At 52.9% G+C, this 15,533-nt stretch overlaps 5 protein-coding genes across 5 annotated transcripts; 2 read left to right on the top strand and 3 right to left on the bottom strand.

Moving 5' to 3' along the window:
• The first annotated feature begins 92 nt into the window (after positions 1 to 92).
• Positions 93 to 1,942, top strand: BO95DRAFT_439803 (uncharacterized protein). Its single transcript, XM_025585806.1, has one exon. It carries the CDS (start codon positions 240 to 242, stop codon positions 1,623 to 1,625), a length of 1,386 nt encoding a protein of 461 aa, XP_025445608.1. The 5' UTR covers positions 93 to 239; the 3' UTR covers positions 1,626 to 1,942.
• Positions 1,893 to 4,295, bottom strand: BO95DRAFT_439802 (putative alpha/beta hydrolase). The gene is made up of 2 exons (XM_025585805.1): positions 3,663 to 4,295; positions 1,893 to 3,573 (listed from the first exon to the last, which is right to left on the bottom strand). The coding sequence occupies exons 1-2, from the start codon at positions 3,816 to 3,818 to the stop codon at positions 2,086 to 2,088; spliced, it is 1,644 nt and encodes a 547-aa protein (XP_025445607.1). The 5' UTR covers positions 3,819 to 4,295; the 3' UTR covers positions 1,893 to 2,085.
• A 148-nt stretch (positions 4,296 to 4,443) lies between these two features.
• BO95DRAFT_26534 (Spo7-like protein) lies at positions 4,444 to 6,262 on the top strand. Its single transcript, XM_025581542.1, has one exon. The coding sequence runs from the start codon at positions 4,728 to 4,730 to the stop codon at positions 6,105 to 6,107; it is 1,380 nt and encodes a 459-aa protein (XP_025445606.1). The 5' UTR covers positions 4,444 to 4,727; the 3' UTR covers positions 6,108 to 6,262.
• Positions 6,263 to 6,773: 511 nt separating this feature from the next.
• BO95DRAFT_479723 (MCM DNA helicase complex subunit MCM3) lies at positions 6,774 to 10,255 on the bottom strand. Its single transcript, XM_025590123.1, has 8 exons — positions 10,049 to 10,255; positions 9,969 to 9,987; positions 9,847 to 9,898; positions 9,738 to 9,784; positions 9,577 to 9,682; positions 9,257 to 9,520; positions 7,136 to 9,195; positions 6,774 to 7,066 (listed from the first exon to the last, which is right to left on the bottom strand). Exons 1-8 carry the CDS (start codon positions 10,113 to 10,115, stop codon positions 7,030 to 7,032), a joined length of 2,652 nt encoding a protein of 883 aa, XP_025445605.1. The 5' UTR covers positions 10,116 to 10,255; the 3' UTR covers positions 6,774 to 7,029.
• A 400-nt stretch (positions 10,256 to 10,655) lies between these two features.
• Positions 10,656 to 15,377, bottom strand: BO95DRAFT_407080 (putative translation regulator (Cya5); the record flags this gene model as incomplete). Its single annotated transcript, XM_025584058.1, has 3 exons — positions 14,612 to 15,377; positions 11,277 to 14,542; positions 10,656 to 10,793 (listed from the first exon to the last, which is right to left on the bottom strand). Exons 1-3 carry the CDS (start codon positions 15,114 to 15,116, stop codon positions 10,656 to 10,658), a joined length of 3,909 nt encoding a protein of 1,302 aa, XP_025445604.1. The 5' UTR covers positions 15,117 to 15,377.
• Between the last annotated feature and the right edge of the window lie 156 nt (positions 15,378 to 15,533).

Below are 15,533 nucleotides of genomic sequence, written 5' to 3'. Positions count from 1 at the left end.
AGTTCTCCGCAATCTCGGGGAATTTGACTATCCCGAAGTAGAAATCCACCAGAAGATCATGGATCCATCCATCCGTTGTATAACAACCATCTGCTCTTCAAATCAGATCATGGTGAAAAGATCCAAAGGTCGCTTCTGGCCTTGCTTCTGATACAGTGCTGGTCTATATGTATCCCAGCTCATGAATCATATCCGCTCAAATCAAGCACAAGACTTGTTCTACAGTACCCACCGTCTTCATGTCGACCTCTTTGTCCGTTCTGCTCACACTTCCCTTCTTAGTCATCATCTCGATCCCCCTCGTCATCTCCGCTTGGATCACGATCAGTCTCTCGCTGCTAGCGCTCATCCTCAGACTTCTCATCATCTACCTGGAGCTATGCTTCGCAATCATCGCCAACTTCTTCGTGATCCCGACAGCAACAAACATCTCGTTGCTGAATCTATCTGCATCGGAGCCCTCGACGCCCGCCTCTTCGACCCCCAAAAGACTCTCCATAGACCATGGCGCAACGAGGCCTCCACCACCCACCTTGACGTCTCACCAGCACCAACATCATCATGCCTACAATCATCACAGCCATCACCTGGCACACTCACTTGCACGCGCCCAGAGCAATAAACGTCCTAACCACGCCACCCGGACCAACAGCGCCTCCACCTCCTCCGACGACCAACAAGACAGCAACATCCCGCCCACCCACCTGTGCAAGGAGCCCTCCCAACGCAACGGACACGCCCCTGCCTCTACAGCAGCAGCAACGGGCCTCCTAGGCCTCATCAGCGGCGACTCCGGCCGGGACTTCGAAGGTCTCGGCGGCTGGCGCTCACCCCCACCACCACCCAGTACCTCCAGATACCACCATATCGCAGGCACGCACTCCCCAACAACAACCCCGAACGGCTTCCTCGGAGATGACACCCATACCAACACAAACAGATCCGACGACCCCGACGGCGAAGACGAGCGAGCCTGGCTCTCCATCAACCAACGCCTCGAGCTCCCCTCGCAACCCCTAACCCTCCGCAGCAACAGCAGCACCTCGGAGCTCGTGGAACTATCATCATCATCATCATCATTCTGGCGCCAACGACGCCCATCGCAGGAGCAGCACCCACCACCGCCGCACCACGGCGGCCGACATCGCCGCCATCACCACCGCTCAGCAACCACCTCCTCGCTCCAAGTCTCCAAGCTATCGACCAGCTCTTTGTTCTTGTCCCTGTCCAGTCGGCCGGAACCCAGCGTAGCAGCAGCAGCAGCAGCAGCACAGTCCGAGCCCCCCCGCGGCCTCAGAGCTCTGTCTCCGTCCTCATCATCAACCATCCACCAGCTACCCTCTTTCCCAGAGACAGCACTCTCGGCTGAGAGCCACTCCTCCAGTGCAGTTCTCGATGCCCCCCCCGGACCAGGTGGCGGTGGTGGTGGCGGCTACTTCGTCGCACGACCCACCGCGGCGAGCAAGGCTAGCTCCAACAGCAGCGGAACCGTGACCCCCGTCGAAGGAGGGCAGCGGTCCCCCCGGCCACCGGGCAAATCGATGGTGCATTACTCCACGGGCCTGCGGTACCGCCGAAGAAGTATATCCGGACCGAACTCGGGCGTTCAGTTCCTGCAGCCTTGAAGCTCTGGTCTGGCTTGTTGTAGGAATTGTTCGGTACGTTGCATTCAGAGTGACTACTCGGTCATAAAGGGCCCAAATCCATAGTCTTGGAGCCATACGATGTTTTAGGTTGGATGCTAGGGAAAATTTTGTGTCATTTGTCCTAGTCGATTAGCCTGCGCACTCTACTAGTCTACTAACTTCGTGACATGCATACATGAAAGCTTCTTTCACTTAGCTTCAATCCGCCATAACAAATCAGATTGTAAGTGATGATTATCCTTATCTTCAGATCATAGACAATGTATAGTGTAGTATAAGTTATAGTATATGGACAAAAACAACATGGAATCGACAACGCTTCTGATCAATCAAGCGCACCCACCGCTGCAAATGGATCCAAACTCCTTATGACTTCTTCACTCCCAGGGAAAACCCCACCCAAAGCCGAGCAATCACACACACGAACAACTAGAAAAGCTTAATCTCTTTTCGCTCTCTCCTTGCGTTCTACCTCTTCCATCTCAGCCAGGACCACCCGGTTGAACTCCTCCCACCCATCGAGGTAGACATGATGCCCGGAGTTCTTGATGATCACCACCTTGGCAGAGCCATTGTCCGCCTCGCGCTCTTCCGGCGTCGCATTCCGGAGGGCCCGCTCCTTTTCCTCGTCTAACTTGGCTTTGGCGGCGATGCCACCCTTAACGTCCATCCAGTCGTGGTCTCCATACATGAACACCACGGGGAGGCCGTTTTCGCGCTTGGCCGAGGGGGATTGTGACGAGGACGAGGGGACAGCGGCTTCAGATGCTGCTGCGGCCTTGGTAGAGTCCAAGAGGGTGGAGGCGGGGGATGGGTTCTGCTCGATGTATTGCCGGCCGACGCCCTGAATGCGACGGATCAACGGGCTGCGGGCGAATGCACCGGGCGCCAGGATGTAAGATAGGGCGTATTCACCACTACCACGGAGGCTGAAGATCGAGTAAGAGTAGTCGTGCAAGGCCTTGGCTTCGTCTGCCGGGAGATGCGAGAAGCGGCGAGAGGTCCACCCGGAGACCAGGCGCGGGCCGAGGGGTCCCGCCCACCGCACCAGGCTGAAGGGGGAGATGTTGGCATCCCAGAGATAGGCGAACCATTTCGGAACCAACCGGCGAGGAGGGCGGTCTGGGGAATCGGGAGGAGCACCTCTGAGGAGGATGTTGTTGTCTCCCTTCTGGATTTCCCCGGCCGCGACCGAGGAGGCGGATTCGGCGATAGTGCGCTGATTCTGCGTGAGCTCGTTCGCCACCGTCGAGGACTCGGGCATTTCTGCCTTCACTGCGTAGGGGTCTTCGGGAATGCCCACGGGTGAGGCGAGAATCAGTTTGTTCAGACGGCCTGGGTACTTGAGAGCGTAGGCCACTGCCATGTAGCCTCCCAGACTGTGGCCCATGAGGGTGAAGCGGTCAATCTTGCGCTTGACGCGCCATTCTTCCAAGGCGTCCACAAACCACGCCTCTGCTTCTTTGATGGCCTCTTCTCGCTCCTTGGCTTTGATGCGGAACGGTGGGCGTGTACTGCGGCCCATGCCTAGGAGGTCCAGCGCGTGGAGCTGCCAGCCTTTCAATCGGCTGAGGGGTTCAAAATTCTTGTAGAAGAAGCCCAGGCCGGCTCCATAGCCGTGAACCATGACCAAATGCTGGTCTACCTCCTCACCTACACGCTCGACAGAAAACTCGTTCAAAGCTCGATTCTTGCCGCTGAGCTCCACCATGCTTGAGCGCCACCGTCGCGGGCCATACGGATCGTTGGTGGAATTGATAGTGACATCGCCCTCCTCAGTGTGATCGGCGGACTGAAGACTCCCCGATCCGCCGTTGGGGACTGTGCTGGTCTTTCCGGTTTGGAGGTGTGTCGGGGGTTGGTGCTGAAGATAGGGTAGGTAGGAGAGGACTTTGTGTTCGGTTGTGGCAGCCGGTAATGACGCCCACTGTAGAGATACAATTGCGGTTCAGTGACCCTTGCCACAAAAGCATAAACACTAGAAAATCACTTTTGTTGCTGCGATGAGGAACCTACCCATTGGCTGAAGCCCTCCCGGTAGCCCAAAGGAAACCAACCGGAGGGTGCAGGGGTTGCGCTTGCTCCGAGAGCAGCATGAGGAGTGCCGTCCCTGCGTTGGGGGCCGGATTCATTGTACTCGTTCTTGGACGAGTTGATTTGTTCGGAGGCCATTGAGGATGTCGATCGCCTGGATGCGACAAGGGTAGGTGCAAAGTAGATGCGAGGGGTATTGCGGGGAGTCCAGGATTGCAACGTGGAGGCCTGGAGGGGGAGGCAAGAAAGCCGCGCGGTATACACCTTGTCGCTCAGAGAGATAGAGTGACAGAGGAAATATCTCTGTCACTCGCGCGTATGTGTCGAAAAAGAGCGGAGGAGGGAAGATGACGGAAATATAGGTTGGCCAGGGGTGGCTGATGAGTTGATGACAGGTGGAGGCAAAGAAAAGAAAATGGTTGAGGCGACGCCAAAGACCGATAATTCCGACTCGGATGGAGTTAAGCAGTTCGAGCCCGCAGAAGATGACGAAGAGAGTGAGTAGGTGAGTAGGTTTTGCTATAATAAGACCATTGTACACGACTTAGCTAGTCAGGTACTAAAGGTAATCTTGATAAGAATTAATTCAGGTTTATCGAGAAGTGGAGTGAGTTGTTGTTGAAGTGAGATGGAGAAAAAGATGGAGGAGGTGGTTGTGGTGGAGCCTCAACGGCCAACAATTTGGCAGATGACGATTGATGTTAATGAATGAATGGATTGATTGATTGCTTGCTTGCTTCCCATTTCTTCCCAGTCTTACCCTCCCAGCCATCTCCATCTCCATCTCCATATCTTCCCCTCCCCCAGAACTCGGTCCTTTCTCGTTCATGCGATGAGATAGAGTAGGGCCGCAAAGGCCATTTCTTTTCCTGTTTCTGTTTTTGGCACCTTTTCGTTTCATCTGACCCGCGCGCGCGCCTGAATCTCGCTGCCCTGTGCTGTACTGTACATACTGTACTTACTTCCACAAGGGATCCTCCGATCTTCCTCCCCATCTGCAGCTGGGTTATCTCCCTCTTGCATTTTACTGCGTGCTTCGAGGACGTCATGGCTTCCGCCAGCCTCGATCAGCTTGTCAAAGGCTCTTCAGCGACACAATCGTCCGACTCGTCGACTTCTGTGGCCGCCCCATACAATGGGACTCCGACATCCGATGATGCCTCTTCCTCTTCCCCGCCACGCCCGGCCACGCCCGACGCATACTCGAACCTGCCTTCATCCCCACCCCAGATATACCTTAATCTCCTTATACTGGAAAGCTCTTTGCGAGCCCAATATCTAGCCCTGCGTGAACGTCGAAGGCAGAACACCTTTTTCCTGCTGTTGCTGGCCATCTGGATTACCTATTTCGCCTACGCGCTCTTCCTCCGGCCCCGCGAGGATGGCCGCGGGGTGGGCGGATCGGTCTACTGGGTGGTCGAGATGGGCGAGAAGGTCGCTCTACTCGGAGGCGTGGTCACTGCCTTGCTGGTCTGGGGAACAGGACAATGGGAGCGCGGGGTGCGGTGGCCGCGGCGCTGGCTCGCCGTGGCCAACCGTGGCCTCCGCACCATGAATACCAAAATCATCGTCATTCGAGGTCCCTGGTGGCAGGAGTTGTTCTCATACATCTCCTTCCTCTTTCCGTTCATCGACCCCTTCTCCCCTTCTCCCGTTGGGGATTTTCACTATATCGAGCGCCCTGTGTCCGAGAAACGCGGTAGTCGGCAGCACTATCAGCAGTATTACGGGCAGGACACAGAGTCGGGCCTTGTGCAGGAAGATCTAAGCCCAGGGGGTGACTACATCCGACTGCTCCTCCTCCCCAAATCGTTCTCTCCCGAATTCCGCGAGAACTGGGACGATTATCGCACCGATTTCTGGGAGAAAGAGAACGAGCGGCGCGCTCAATTGCGTCAGAAGCTGCTCCAGAAAGAGCGTCAGATCGCCCAGCAGGACCGCGGCTGGTTCTGGTGGCTTGGATCCGGTTGGAAGACCTCCCAGCGTCGCCGACTCGCCGCAGCAACGCTCGGCCGATCCGCAGAACCCGGGCTCCAACCCCGTCACCACCACCACCACTCCAGTATCTCCTCGAAACACGGTCTCGAGTCCAAATCGCCCGCGCGACGGGGCCCCCGCTCCGAATCACACTCCCGAACCCCATCCCGGAGCACTACTCCCGTGGACACGGACGAGCGGCCACCATCGCGATCGTCGATCAGCGGCCGGCCGCGCCGAGGCAGCCTGAGCCCAATCGCCCACCTAGATCACGCGCAACATCACCAACAGCAGCAGCAGCAGCGCAAGAAGAAAAGCACCAAAACAATCACTCGCGGGCTCTCGCCATTGACCCAGGCACAAATCCGCGAGGGTGTACTGCGCACTCCATCTTTTTCATCCGAAGATTCCTTACCAATGAGAAGCAGTACTCCGGTCGATATAAAATGAAAGCGAATCTCTCAAAAGTGTAAAGGAATATACTGCAAATAAAGCAAGGGTGTCAGGCTTAATTCTGCAGCTGAGAAATCCCTAAGCCCAATCGCACATGTTTGTTAAATTATACCCCGCGGGTCCCCTCCCCATCATCCTCCGTCTCTCCAGCGCCATAAGTCCTATTGTCTTGATGTAGACTTTCTTCTTCCTGTGTGTGTGTGCGTGTGCGTGTGGCCTCTCTTCTATTCTTCTTCTATTCTATCGCCATATTCCTTCCCTCTTCACCCCAACCCCACCCCCTCTACTCTTCCTTTTAATACCCTGTTATATCTCTATGTCTTTGTATTCATGTTGCCATTTGGACATCAAGGAAGGATGATGGAATGATTGAAACCTTGAAAGTAGAGTGAGTGAATAAGTAAAAACTTTGGATTCTTGTTTATTGTCTCTCAGCAGATGAGATGTGAGAGAGGAAATGATATAGATAGGACGAAAGCTAGAAAAGGGACTGGATATAGGTACGTGCATAGTGACAATCTTGATGGTCCGTTGGTGTGTGGATCCTGGATATAGGCACTGCGTTGTCTACTACACCTGGAATTCTTGTACACTAAGGCGGAATAGGTTTAGGGCTGGTGTGATCTATTATGTGGAGTGCTCGATTGAGAGAAAGGTAGGATACCACTAGATAGGCTATACACATAATCAAATATAGCTGTATTATCACTTCGATGATACATAGACTACTTCAAATTCTCAGCAACACAACCGAAGTTACTCCGAAGAACGCCATATCTTTCTCCAAATGTCGATTATGTAGAACAAAGTCGTCGTGTAACAAAAAATACCATGCACATACAACCCTGCTTGATTTCGTGACAACAACAACAGAACACCCCAGATTCTATGCCGAAAAGATCCTCAACCGAATAGCTCATTAAATTCTGTAAACAGTTTCATCATCCTCAAGGTACCTGTATTCGTGGTTAGAGATCTAGTCCTATGATTTGACAGTGAAGCATAGGGGGTCAGTTGGGACTTACATCAATTCGTTTCTCTCATTCATAGCCCGCAGGGCCTGCAGGGCCTCCGGACGCTGGAAGACGTGGCCCTCGCCAAGTGAGGGAGCACTGCGAATAGCGGTATTGACCGCGCCAATAAGCTCCTCCACGTCAGCGGTGTCTCCGTGGGTAAACAAGCGGGTGCCCATCAGCGGGCCCAGAGCCTGGCGAAAGACCGTCAGACGGGCAGGCTGGATAGGCTGAGACGAAAGGCTGGCGGTCTGCGACTGCGAGGTGTCCGTCTGAGACTCGACCAGCTGCGACGCCGGACGGGACGATGCTACCGACATCTGAGACTGGCTTTGCGACTCGGGCTGAGTCCGGCTGGAGCGAAGCCGCTGGCCACGGGGACTGGAGTTGTACAGGCCATCCCCATCCTCAGACACGTTATCTCCCTCCGCATCCATCTCGGTGTCCTCGGTTATGGTCGAGACACCATTGGCACCGCGAGTTCTCATCCCGCCCCGTCTGGTAGATCGGGGGGTCGCGCTTGCAGTCTGTGCAGTGGTATCTTCATCACTCTCAGAATCGGAGTCATCGCTTTCCGAGTCCTCGTCAAAAGTAGTGACCTTTCTCCTCTTCCGGCGCTCGTCTTCAAGCACTTCCTTGAACATGGCAAATCGCAGGATCGATTCTGCGACCTTGGCATCGCGTTCTTCCACTCTGTTCGAGAGGCGCGATTTGGCATGGGCTGTGGACAAACGAATAAGGGTTTCGAGAGTACGAGCGGTGATGGGAGACGTTCTGCGCTGGTTGCCGGCCAAATCGTCGTTTCTCAGCGCCGAGTAAGTCGATACAATGTGGTCGGCAGCTCCCTTGGTCAACACGGGCTTGACACGAGTCTTCGCGTATTGAACATACTTCTTGATGAAGGGAATGCTCAGGATCTCGACGTTCTTGTTCTTGCTCCGCTGGTTGGCCATGCCAGCATGTAGCATGACATTGAATTTCTCGTAGACATCAGTGGGATGGCTTGAATCCTGGTTGTCCTCTAGACCGACACCAAGGGTCTGATGCTGTTGTTCACGAACCGGTGCACCCTCCTCAGCGCCAGGCTGGCGGTAGCGGTGCATACGAAGGACGTGTTCGGAAACCATTCGGTCCTTAGCGTCTTCGATGTCGTCCGTCACAACAAAAAGCAAATCAAAACGCGACAAGAGAGAATCGGGCAAAGCGATGTTCTTATGCGGGTCCTTGTGAGGGTCGTATTGACCGTAGATAGGATTGGCGGCAGCCAGGACACTGCATCGAGCGTTCAGACTCGTATGGATACCAGCCTTTGCGATTGTGACTGTTTGCTGTTCCATCACTTCGTGAATAGCCACACGATCAACATCACTCATCTTGTCGAACTCGTCAATACAGACAACACCACGGTCACCAAGAACCATAGCACCGGCCTCAAGTCTGCGCTCACCAGTCTCCTTGTCGGAAGTGACAGCAGCAGTAAGACCGACTCCAGAAGATCCTCGACCCGTGGTTGCAATAGCAAGCGGTGCGGTATTCAGAACAAAGCGAAGGAGCTGTGATTTGGCAGTAGACGGATCACCGACCATGAGGATGTTGATATCACCACGCAAGTGAGTTCCATTGTCCAAATTCTTCTCCATGCCACCAAGCAGCATAAGCAAGATCGCCTTCTTGATGTAGTCATGGCCGTGAATACTGGGCGCGAGGGACTGAGATAGCAACTCAAACACGCTCTTCTTCTTAGCGACCTTGTTGATGTTTCGAATGTCGGTATCGGTGATGGTAGTTTGCGCGATGCCACCGCCTGATTTAGATGCCAGCTGGATGATGTTGTTGGCTAATACGAGCGTGCGAAAAGTGGCGGATGTGGAAGATGCGTTTCGGTTACCCAGAGTACGGTAAGTGCCGACAAGCTGAATTCTGTCTCCGGGTTTGGCTCGATCGACCAAGTCATCGTCCAAGATCACATCCACACTGCGCGGAAGTTGGCCGGCCGGTGCCCGTTCAGGCATTTCCTGAATCGAAATAGTCTGGTGGTCCATGTAGGTCGAGTAGCCGTATTCCGTGGTCAACTGAGGAAAATCGGACAATGTCAGAATTGGTTCTCTAGCCACATTTCATGTAAAAACGTACTGGGTTCTTCTCATCGTCCTCTTGGGGGTAAACACTCATGCTAGTTGCTCCACTCGCAGTCATTGTCGCGTCGACATATTTCCTGGTGAGGAACTTCTTGGTGCGCTCACTCCAATGTACACTCTGAATAACTTTCGGTCGGACCAAGGAGCATTTAGTCACAATTCCCTCCAACGATATCATCCGGTTCAGATGTGAGGAGCCGAGGGTTCTAGGGTTGCAGGAAAATTCTCCAAAGGCGCCAACGAAGCCACAGTGATAATGCTAGACATTGTTAATCCCTGCTGCGCAAGCGGTCCTCGAGGTCGGAATCGCCATACCACATCGTCTGCAGTTTCTCTCGACGGTCGGTTGGGCAGTGTCTTAATGATATCTTTCAAGGCCCTCTCGAAGGCATCGGTGTATTCGTAGGGAGATGTGAGAAGACTGTAATTTATCAGCCAATGTGATTCGGGTGAAGTAGAGGGCGGGCGCATCCTACCCATCAGCCATCTCACGGCTATGTGCTCGAATCTCATCAATGCTGACCTACAACCATAGCATAGTGATTAGGCTAAGTCGCCTGAAGTATACAGATAACCACAACTCACTATTAACCGCCGTAGCCCTCTGTTCAGCATCAACAAGATATCGGCTCGATAACTAATTCCAAGTTAGACCCTTATTACCGCAAAGCATGGCAGTTTGCTATGGTAGTCAGAGGCCAACAGACCTGCGTGCTCTAGCATCACCTGCAATGTCAAGCAATCAGTACGCTGTACGCCGAAAGGATCAAAGGTCATATTGGCTTACTTGGATCGAGAAATTCGACAGCGGCACGCACACGATCCTGTGCGGCATCATCGAATTGTCCCTCCATGACAGACAGATTCTTGCTAATAACGAAAAGGGTATCTCAAAATAATCGAAGTGGAAATGAAGTAGCAAGAAAATGGGGGACCTCTATCTCTGGGGTCAAAGTGCAAGCGCGGGGATGCGAATGGTGATTTTTGCTTGATCTTGATGGAAGGGTGGGTTGGCGGAGAAACCGTTCTTTCGGATTCAAACGCGACATCTAAATCGGGTAGTATTAGAGCGCGTCCTGCGACGGAACGCGTAAAGCGTGCCTTGCATAGGTGAATTATGATTGTATTGCTGAGTCAGCTTCTACGAAGTGCATAAACCAGTCACTAACTCAGCTAATCAACTAATTAACTAGTTACCTACATAACAGATGATTCAAGATCTTCCTTCTCGTCTTTTTGCAAAAGCAAATTGGATGGGTGACAATCATGTGAATACAATTATATAGAAAACGCTGAGCCGCAAAGTCTTGTACAAGTCTGTATGAATAATATACAAGGAGAATGTTCTTATATGTACACCGTAATACCCCTATATCCTACACACCTGGCCTAACTTATTGTCGGTCCTCTTCCTGGGGCTCTTGACCACTTGTTTCCTGAGACTTCCGGCCGTCTTTCTCTTCGGGGTTCCTCACTCCAACACTTTGCTGGGCTTCTTCATGAGCCTCCTCCTGGATCTCTTCCTGTGCCTTCTCAAAATTCTCTCCGTGGTCTCCTGGTGGACCCTCCTGGACTCCATCACGAGACTCTTGAACGACTCGGACTTGATCCTCCTCCTGGGGTTTTCCCGTGTCCTGTGCGGGACTCACTGGTTGAGCACTCCTCTGAGTCTTGGATAGGGTTTCGTCGTGATGAACTTCAAAGAGATCTTCCGACGGCAGAGGCTCAGCCCGAATCTTCACCGGCAACTCTTCCTGAAGCCTCGCTGGGACCTCTCCAGAGGCTTCCTCTGGTGCCTCCTGCTGAGTTTCTCCGGAATCCTTTTCCGGGCTTGTCCGTGCCGTTCCCATTTGAGCTTCCCGTTCGGTCTCCTCGTGATTGTCCTCGAGGAAGTCTTCGGGGGGAAACTCATCTGGTTGCTCCTGGAAAAAGTCGTCGGATGGCGGCTCATCCGGTTGCTCCTGGAAGAAGTCTTCGGTTGGGAAATCATCCGGAAGCTGCTTAGAGACATCTACAGAAGCTTCCTCTGAAGCATCTGCAGGAGCTTCTTCGTCGAGCTCATCTTCTTCGTAGAGATCTTCCTCACGAACAGACTGGTTCCGTTCATCGTCCCCTAGCTCCTCTTTGGTACCTGTTGCCTTGCGTCTCCTGTTCAGGCGGGCTTCAACTTCAATGTCATACTCATCCGACTTCTCCAGTGTTCTCATGAAGAGGCTTCGGAACTCCTCAATATCCGGGATAGCCTCTTCAAAGTCTGCAGCTTCTTCGGCCTGCTCGTCACCTTCCGTAGTCGCCGTATCATCAGCAAGTTCCTCATCCACTGGCTCATGTTCTCTGGAGAAAGTCCTCGTGAGACCGCCTGCTCCCAGAATACCTCCTGTCCATACGAACTCATCACGCTCGTTGGCTGGAGTGTCGGTTCGTAGTGCGCGACCACGGAGCAGAACACCTTGGAACTTGTCACGAAGGTAAGGGATTTCAGCAACCGCATCGACTGTCTTCGGCGCAAGATCATATAGAGCTTGAATTTCCGCGGGTCCATCGTTGACACTTCTTTCTCGGAACGCCTTCAAGGCAGCAGCCAGGTATACCATTGATACATAAGTAGGCTGCATGAAGTCTGGCTGAATCTTGCTCCAGTACCGTCGACCTTCTCTACCAAGCAGGTGTGGGGGTTTGGGACGGCCTGTCTCCACAACATCGATGGTAGAGGGTACACCGTGCGGCTTGAGACCAAATCCTCGGCGCAGATATTTCCATCCAGGGAAGTTAGGCATGAATCGATGCTCGAACATGGTGAATGCCTCGAGTTGATCCGACGGCTCGGATGAGGATGCAAGCATCTGGACGTAAGTAGACCAGTTGTAGGTGGTTAAAGCGAAACCTGCACTTTCGACTTCCAAGATGACTTGAGGTATTCTCCGAACCTCGGCTCGGTAAGCCAGAGAACGCATGAACAACGAAAGAGCCCGAGAAAGCATGAAGCGATGAGCAGAAAGGATGGAGAAGCCCGCAGTCTCTGCTGCGTCAGCATTGGTCTCGTCCGCATTATATTCACTGTGGGCTTCGGAGCTGACGACGAGCTCCTTGTGAGACGGAAGCGGTGCGCTGTCGGAATTGCTGGGACTGGACAACCATGCCTCAATATTCGGTCGACTAGCCATCTTGATGGCGCGTGGGAAAACTATGTTCCAGTATTCTTCGACCATTTCAGGTTCATTGCCTCTGATATGAGCAAGCATCAGCGCTGTTAGTAGGCGAACTGGGGCTAATTCGAGAGCGTCATCGTCAGGTGATGTTCGTTGACTCTGGATGAACTCGTGGAATAATTCTCGAGCTCGCCCAGCAGCTCCGCGCCTTCCATAGGCATTCATCATGTGTTCGTAGTATGCGGTAGGGAACGCCTGTTTGGCAGACATTCTGCCAGCGCCCAGTACAGGAGCCTTTGTTGCTGTCTTGTTAGTGTGGAACTCTGAGATGGTCTCCTTAAGGAACTTCTCTGCGTTTTCCAAGCGAGTATATGCGCCGGCAGCGCCACCGCCACCAGCGGTGATTAATTGCAAATCTCGGCGCAGTTGGCTCTTGAGAACAAGGAGCCTTGAAGCAAGACCAGCCTCTCCGAATCGCTCCTGGATCTCATTGAAAATCACATGTACCATATCTCGGTTCCTCTTCTTCACGTACCCATACAGGATGATTGCGTAGTGAAATTCGGTGGCATATACGCGATTGTTGCGATGAAGCTTTCTCAGAATGCGACGAGCATTCTCTGTTTGGCCAATGAGAACTAGACTCAGCATGAGAGCGGCATAGGTCATGCTATCTGGGAGCAATGTGGCTTCATCCATGAGCGAGCGAATTCGAGAAATCGCCTCCAAGTCCATTCTGAAAGCGTAGTTCCACAGTAGGACGTTCCACATTCTGACACGCGAACCTGTAACGTCCAACCCAAGGCACGTCTGCGCAACCCACTCCGCCTCCTCAAACTCTTGGTTCTGGCAGTGCGCTTCCACAATAGTATCGATCAAGGGAGCCGTTATCTGTACGTGATTTTGTTTTGCTAACTCGAGCAAGTCACGGACACCCTGGACATCGCCCCGGTTGGCACAGAGACCCATCACAATACCGAAAGTATGCGAACTCGGTTCCGTGCCCTGGTCAAACATATCCCTTAAGAGTTTGAAACATCCACTCAAGTCCTCAGCGTTGGCGTAGGCTGTAAGCAGAACATTCCAGCAGACTGTATTTGGGCGAAGACCGAATTCCTCAGGGATGCGATAGAATTGACGCAACGTTTCTCGCACGTTACCGACTCGTGCATGCACGTAAAGAAGAGGAGTCACCAGCCTTCGGCTTTGGGGCCTGCCATGGTGGGATACCATTTTGTCAAAAATATCATTGACGTTGTCAACGTCACCAACTTTGGAGAAAGCAACGAGCGCGTGCTTATAAGCGTCCAAGGTTGGCTTTCCATAAAAATGGGTGAACTCATCAAGAAAGTACAAAAGCCCAGCCGTGATCTCGAAAGAGGCAAGGCGCCTCACCAAATGGCCCAAAAGTTTGGCTGAAGGAGCGTGGCCATCCATCCTCCAACGAAAGTTCCGATATATCACGATAGAGCGGACAAATATCTGTCGGTTCTCGGTTGTCCGAATTGTGTTGAGAAGTTTGATATAATGTGCAGGCTTGAGCATGCCAAGATTGTTGTATTTTTGCAAAACTAGCAAAATACCATCGACCGAAGATTGTTCGACGAATGCTTGGCTGGTACAAGCGTTGTCGAGCAAAAAGCGAGCAAGATCATGTAGCGACGTGCTCTCTGTCTGCTCTTGTATATAGTCTGCCAAGCCAGTCATGGGGTCCTCAAGAGTAGACATATTCAAATTCGAAACGAGAGCGCTCCACGTTTGAGCGCGGTCGTTCTCCGCGAATGATGACCCGAGGTCCCAGAATGCCTGTACCCAATCCCACTGCGAGGAACTCGCATAATGAACCAGAAGAAAAGCCCAACATTTCATGCCAATGCCATAACGTATGGCTTCTGCGCAGAGATCTTCCGCCTCTGGCAGTTTGTTGGTGGCTAGAGCTGATTTGACTATGTTCAAGTAGTCTTCTTCGGACCGTGACTCAAGAGGAATCCAATTTAACACTCTTCTAGCACGTTTATGATCCACATGCCTGTTTGAATCCCTAAGGAACGCTATGAGAGCCGCATTGACTTGTGTAGGATGACCAGCAGCGACATAACGAGACCATGCACCATCGTAGGCCTCATATTCCTCTAGAGTAGCGGGGTCGAGGAACCTATCTGAAGCTTTCTTCTTTGCTTTCAGACCAGGACTTTGACCACTTTGCGCCGCGTCGAAAAAGTCCTCCTCTTCTTCAAGATCCTCGGCTTGTGATGTATGAGTTCTCCCTGACTCATCTTCTTCAAAATCCTCAGCTTGCGAGGTATCGGGTCTCCTTGTCCCCTCTTCTTCAAGGTCCTCAGCTTGCGATGTGTAGGCTCGCCTCGTCAAGCAAGGGGCCGTCCTTCTCCTTCGACGCGGGACGAGCCGTTTTTGGACACGATAGAGGCAGGAAACTGCAAATTGCTGGGTCGGAAGCGGATACAAGAAATCGAGTACTGGGGGTGGCGTTCGTGTATCGTTGAGTTGCGGAGTGGCGTTCAAATCGTTCGGCACAGGTCTTTGCGGCGACTGGATGGTCGAAGAGCCATGATGAAACTCCAGGTTGGTCGCAGGGTATTGCACAAGACTGGTATAAAACGATCTTCGGCTTCGAATGGCACCATTTGAATCTCGAAAGAAACGTCGTCCCGCGTTTTCAAGACATCCCGCCGCTCGTTCCAGCATCACCTCGAAAAATTGCGGCGTCTAACCCTATTATCACCGGTGATTGACTGCTATACATAACATATCGGGTTCCTGGGCTGGAAACAACGAGTTAGATTTCGGTCGGACAGCCAATCGAGCATGGGCTGAGGCGCTGCGAAGGGAGACCAGTCGTACCACGCCGAAGAAAGACTATGCCAATTGCCGAAGATGTGCTACTAGCCAGCACACCAGGCTGCAAGGGGGGGAAATGTGAGATTGGAAGCGTTAACCTTCGAGCTTCAGGTATATTCCGGCGGACGGGGGAGGTTTGGTGTCTGGGGAGGGGTCGGTGGTGGCTGCGGAAGGAAATTTTGAGGTGTAGCAACAAGCTTGGAGGTTGGATGCTGCAAAAGCAACACCCGCAAAATCAGCCGGCCGATTGTTTGGCCGAGACTT

Source organism: Aspergillus brunneoviolaceus, assembly GCF_003184695.1.
Source record: "Aspergillus brunneoviolaceus CBS 621.78 unplaced genomic scaffold BO95scaffold_11, whole genome shotgun sequence".
In the NCBI taxonomy this organism is placed as follows: Eukaryota; Fungi; Ascomycota; class Eurotiomycetes; order Eurotiales; family Aspergillaceae; genus Aspergillus; species Aspergillus brunneoviolaceus.
Note: the sequence above shows the minus strand (reverse complement) of the source record. Positions and strands in the feature narration are given on the sequence as shown.

Bases quoted from the DNA above. Each gene is read 5' to 3' on its own strand.
- BO95DRAFT_439803 (XM_025585806.1), top strand. From the start codon at position 240: ATGTCGACCTCTTTGTCCGTTCTGCTCACACTTCCCTTCTTAGTCATC.
- BO95DRAFT_439802 (XM_025585805.1), bottom strand. From the start codon at position 3,818: ATGGCCTCCGAACAAATCAACTCGTCCAAGAACGAGTACAATGAATCC. The intron at 3,574-3,662 runs GTAGGTTCCTCA...GTATCTCTACAG, and splicing joins GGGAGGGCTTCAGCCAATGG to TGGGCGTCATTACCGGCTGC.
- BO95DRAFT_26534 (XM_025581542.1), top strand. From the start codon at position 4,728: ATGGCTTCCGCCAGCCTCGATCAGCTTGTCAAAGGCTCTTCAGCGACA.
- BO95DRAFT_479723 (XM_025590123.1), bottom strand. From the start codon at position 10,115: ATGGAGGGACAATTCGATGATGCCGCACAGGATCGTGTGCGTGCCGCT. The intron at 9,683-9,737 runs GTAGGATGCGCC...GATAAATTACAG, and splicing joins AGCCGTGAGATGGCTGATGG to TCTTCTCACATCTCCCTACG. The intron at 7,067-7,135 runs GTAAGTCCCAAC...CCACGAATACAG, and splicing joins AATGAGAGAAACGAATTGAT to GTACCTTGAGGATGATGAAA.